Source organism: Rhinopithecus bieti, unplaced genomic scaffold (assembly GCF_001698545.2).
Source record: "Rhinopithecus bieti isolate Rb0 unplaced genomic scaffold, ASM169854v2 scaffold_4666, whole genome shotgun sequence".
NCBI classification, from domain to species: Eukaryota; Metazoa; Chordata; class Mammalia; order Primates; family Cercopithecidae; genus Rhinopithecus; species Rhinopithecus bieti.
The window spans coordinates 369,830-375,285 of NW_016804530.1; the positions used below are offsets into that span (position 1 = coordinate 369,830).

The window sequence follows — 5,456 nt, forward strand, 5'->3', positions numbered from 1 at the left end:
TTTGAGACAAGGTCTTGCTCTGTCACCCAGGCTGGAGTGCAGTGGCAAGATCTCAGCTTACTGCAACCTCTGCCTCCTGAGTTCAAGCGATTCTCCTACCTCAGCCTCCTGGGTAGCTGGGACTACAGGTGCATGCCACCACACCTGGCTCGCTTTTGTATTTTTAGTAGAGATGGGGTTTCACCATGTTGGCCAGGCTGGTCTTCAACTCCTGACCTCAGGTGATCTGCCCACCTCAGCCTCCCAAAGTTGTGGGATTACAGGGGTGAGCCACTGTGTCCAGCCAACTGTCTATTAAGTTGGTTTTAAGATGAATCACAGCCCACAGACCTCTTGCATCCACTAATGGACTGTGCTACTTTCCTTTTTACACCATCCTCATAACAGAAAAGATGGGAACGGTGTAAAAGCGCAACGAGGAAAAAAATGAGAGGGAATGGCTGGGGTGGGGTTGGGGGAAGCCTAATAAAAAACAACTGTAGGAGAGAAAGAGTTACTCACCAACAGATTTTGCATCATAGAAAGTTCTAGAAAACAGGACCACTGTCACTTCATGACTACAGTTCTTCTCCTATGTATGAGTACAGAACAATAGAGTTAACGTTTGTTTCATTTACTTCACTACGAAGCAGACTGCATGCACATAATTTTTTTTTTTTTTTGAGATGAATCTTAACTCTATCACCAGGCTGGAGTGCAGTGGCACAGTCTCAGCTCACTGCAACCTCCGCCTCCTGGGTTCAAGCAATTCTCCTGGCTTAGCCTCCCAAGTAGCTGGAGTAGCTGGGACTTTAGGCGTGCACCACCACACCCAGTTAATTTTTGTATTTTGAGTAGAGACGGGGTTTTACCATGTTGGCCAGGATGGTATCAATCCCCCGATCTCCTGATCCTCCTGCCTCAGCCTCCCAAAGTGTGGGGATTACAGGTGTGAGCCATCATGCCCAGCCTTATTCTTTTTTTTTTTTTTTTTTGAGGCAGAGTCTCACTCAGTTGCCCAGTCTGGAGTACAGTAGCACGATCTCGGCTCACTGCAGCCTCCACCTCCCAGGTTTAAGCAATTCTCCTGCCTCTGCCTCCGGAGTAGCTGGGGTTACAGGCATGGGCCACCACACCCAGGTAATTTTTGTATTTTTAGTAGAGACAAGATTTCACCATGTTGGCCAGGCTGGTCTCAACTTGTGGCCTCAAGTGATAGGCCTGCCTCGGCCTCCCAAAGTGCTGGGATTATAGGTGTGAGGCCCAGCTGCACATAATATTCTTAATCCAGGTGGCTCAGCAGCAGTGCACAATATTGAATAGCTTCATGTAAATTCAGGTTGCAGTGCAGGGGACAGAGCACTGCTGGGAGTCAGAAGACCTAGATGGAGTCCTGGCCCTGACACTTGCCACTACGTGACCTTGGGAAAGTTACCTAAAGTGCCAGGAATGTGGAAAGTGATTGGGAAGCTGCAAATCAGCAGTAAATAGTGATCACTGTCTCCCAGTTCCCGAGAAGCTGGGACTACAGACAAGCGTCAACAGGCCCATATAATTTTTGCATTTTTTGTAAAGACAGGGTTTCTGCTGGGCGTGGTGGCTCACACCTGTAATCAGAGTGCTTTGGGAGGCTGAGGCAGGTGGATCACCTGAGGTCAGGAGTTCGAGACCAGCCTGGCCAACATGGCGAAACTCTACACTACCCAGGCAACGTGGCGCGCGCCTGAAGTCACAGCCACTCGGGAGGCTGAGGCAGGATAATCACTTGAACCCAGGAGGTGGAGACTGCAGTGAGCCGAGATCGTGCCATTGCACTCCAGGCTGGGCAACAGAGCAAGACACCGTCCAAAAAAAAAAAAAGAAGAAGAAAGAAAAAAAAAGAGAGAGTTTCATCATAATCCCCAGGCTGGGCTCAAGTGATCCACTAGCCTTGGCAAAGTGCTGGGATTACAGGCGTGAGCCACAATGCCAGGCCTACAGTGTTTTTTAATTTCTGCAGAACTGTGGTCTAGGGAACAAGAACAGCACCCATGGTGGTGGATTTAAGAATCAAAGACACTCCCACACCCTACTAGTCTCATAGGACGAGGGTGGGGGTTTGCTCCAGACTCAGTAGTATAAGCCAAGGCAAAGAACTTCCTTTGGACAGCGATGGGGACTAACGAGAATAAACATTTCCATGGAGTCTGGAGATCAATATCCTGGAAGTAGGGTGTTTGCAAATGAATATGAAAAGTGGCTTGCACCAGTGAGCTAGCAAGTTCAGTTTCAGTTCCTCCTGGGTCTCTGAAGACAACAGCGTATACTGACCAACCCCATCTTTATCCCAAGTACGCTTAGTGACTACAGAATTCAGCACTCACTACATAAGGCACATAATATAATGCACATTTCATAGATGTATCTCAAGTGGACAGAAATTCCTAAATACAAGCCACAGTACCAAAAGCAGACCTTCACTGACTACCAATTAATTCACTGGACTCCAAGAGCTCCAAACTCAGCACCCTTATCTAATTTTAGTGCAAGTGATACACAATGGGCTCACAACAGGCTGACGTGGGCATGGAGTGTCTCAACTCATAAGTGATGTGGTGAGAGGGTCTATTATTATCTTCATTTTGCAGCTGAAGAAAGGGAGCCTCAGAGACTAATCCTTGGAGATAAAAAAGCTAATAAGCCAGGCATAGTGGCCTGCGCCTGTAGTCCCAACTACTGAGGAGGATTAAGTGAGAGGATTCTTGGAGCCCAGGAGTTCAAGACCAGCCTGAGCAGCAAAGCAAGACCTTGTCTCTTAATTTAAAAAAAAAAAAAAAAAGCAAGCTAATGAGATCATTTAAAATCTAGTCTGCCTTAATACAAACTCTACTCTTTTACACTACATAATGTGACTTCAAATACTTTTTCATCAAAACGTTTTCATGTGAAATCAAGGTGGGATAATTGAATGAAATAATTTTTTAATTATGGCAAAACACATACAAATATTGCCATTGTGACATTTAATACATTCACCATGTTGTATAACTATCACCATCATTTAAATCCAAAACATTTTCATCACCCCAACAGGAAATCCCAAACTGATTAAACAGTCACTCCCCACCCTCAGTTCCTGGCAACCACTAATCTCTATATTATATATTTACCTATTCTGGATATTTCATATACATAAGATCTTATGATTTGTATTTGATCCACTATGTCTGGCTTCTCTCACTTAGCATGTGTTCAAGATTCATCTATGCTGTAGCATGTGTTAGTACTTCATTCTTCTTTATGGCACACTACTACTATATTGTACAGATATACATTTTATTTATCTATACTTTAGCTGATAGACATTTCTTATTTGTGTTATCCTACTTTTTAGCTAATATGAATAATGCTGTCAAGAATATGGGCTAGGCCTGTAATCCAGCACTTTGGGAGGCCACCGTGGGCAGATCACTTGAGGCCACGAGTTCGAGATCAGCCTGGCCAACATGATGAAACCACATCACTACTAAAAATACAAAAATTAGCAGGGTAAGGTGGCGCACACCTATAATCCCAGCTACTCGGCAGGCTGAGGGACGAGAATCGCTTGAACCTGGGAGGTGGAGGTTGCAGTGAGCCATGTTTGAGATTGCAGCAGTGCACTCCAGTCTGGGTGACAGAGCAAGACTCTGTCTCAAAAACTACATAAATAAATTTTAAAAAGAATATGGGACCAGGCACAATGGCTCACCCCTATAATCCCAGCACTTTGGGAGGCCGAGGCAGGCGGATCACCTGAGGTCAGAAGTTCGAGACCAGCCCGGCCAACATGGTGAAACCTCATCTCTACTAAAAATACAAAAAAATTAGCTGGGCATGGCAGTAGGTGCCTATAATCTCAGCTACTCGGGAGACTGAGGCAGGAGAATTGCTTGAACCCGGGAGGCAGTGGTTGCAGTGGGCGAAGATTGCACCATTGCACTCCAGCCTGGGCAACAAGAGTGAAACTCCATCTCAAAAAGAAACAAAGAAAAAAAAGAATATGGACTAGGCACTATAACTCATGTCTGTAATCTCAGCACATTGGGAGGCCAAGGTGGGAAGATCACTTAAGCTCAGGAGTTCGAGATCTGCCTGGATAACATAGTGAGACCTCATTTCCACCAAAAAAAAAAAAAAAAAAAAAAGCGGGGCATAGTGGCACATGCTTGTAGTCCCAGCTACCCAGGAGGCTGAGGAGGGATGGCCCCTTGAGCTGGCGCAATCAAGGCTGCAGTAAGCTATGACTGTGCCACTGCACTCTAGACTGGGCAACATGGCAAGACTCTGTCTCAAAAAATATATATATACATACATAGTCATCCTAGTGGGTGTGAAGCGGCATTTCATTGTGGTATTAGTTTGCATTTTCCTAAAGACTAATGATCTTGAGTATCTTTTCATGTACTTGATGGACATGAGAAATGTCTATTCAAGTCCTTTGCCCTTTTTTTTTTTGTTTAATAATTTTAATTATTTTTTAATTTTTATGGGTACATAGTAGGTGTTTATATCTGTGGGGTACATGAGATGTTTGATACAGGCATGTAATGTGAAATAATCACATCATGGAGAATGGGGCAGCCTTTGCCCATTTGTCAATTAGGGTTTTTTCTTTTCTTTCTTGAGTTATAGAAGTTCTATGTATTTTCTGGATAACAGATTTTTATCAGAAGATCATTTGCAAATATTTTCTCCCATTCTGTGGGCTGTCTTCTTTCTTTCTTTTTTTTTTTTTTTAAGAGACAGGGTCTCGCTCTGTCCTGTCACCCAGGTTGGAGTGCAGTGGTACAATCGTACTGTAACCTCAAATTCCTGTGCTCAAGGGATTCTCTCGCCTCAGCCTCTTGAGTAGCTGAGACTACAGGCATTTGCCAATGCAGTCAGCTATTTTTTTCTATTTTTATTCTTGTAGAGACAGGGTCTCATTTCGTTGCCTGGGCTACTGGAACTTTTGGCTTCATGCAACTCTCCTACCTCAGCCTCCCAAAGTGCTGGGATTAAAGGTGTGAGCCAGCACGTCTGGCCCCTTCACTTTCTTGATAATGTCTGTTGATGAACAAAAGTTTTTAGTTTTGAAGTCTGATTCATCTGCTTTTAACTTGGAGGTTGTGCTTTTGGTGTTATATCTAAGAAACCACTGCCAAATTCAAGGTTATATGAATTTCCCAGCCAGGCGTGGTAGTTCTATTGTAATCCTAGCAATTTGGGAGGCCAAGGTGGGCGACTGCTTGAGCTCAGGAGTTTGAGACCAGTCTGGGCAACATGGCAAAACCGTCTCTACAAAAAATACAAAAAATTAGCTAGGTGTGCTAGCAAACGCCTATAGTCCCAAGCTACTCAGGCTAAGGCAGGAGGATCCCTTGAGCCCAGGAGGTCAAAGCTACAGTAAGCCATGATCGCTCCATTGCACTTCAGCCTGGGTGACAGCGAGACCCTGTCTCAAAAAATAATAATAT

General features: G+C 44.5%; 1 protein-coding gene across 1 annotated transcript in view; it reads right to left on the reverse strand.

Annotated features, from left to right (window-relative positions):
• The window catches only part of DEPDC5 (DEP domain containing 5, GATOR1 subcomplex subunit), a 159,907-nt gene that overhangs the window by 122,635 nt on the left and 31,816 nt on the right, over positions 1 to 5,456 (reverse strand). Inside the window, 1 exon segment of the mRNA XM_017868941.1 lies at positions 502 to 571. Within this exon segment, the coding sequence (XP_017724430.1) occupies positions 502 to 571 (70 nt within the window).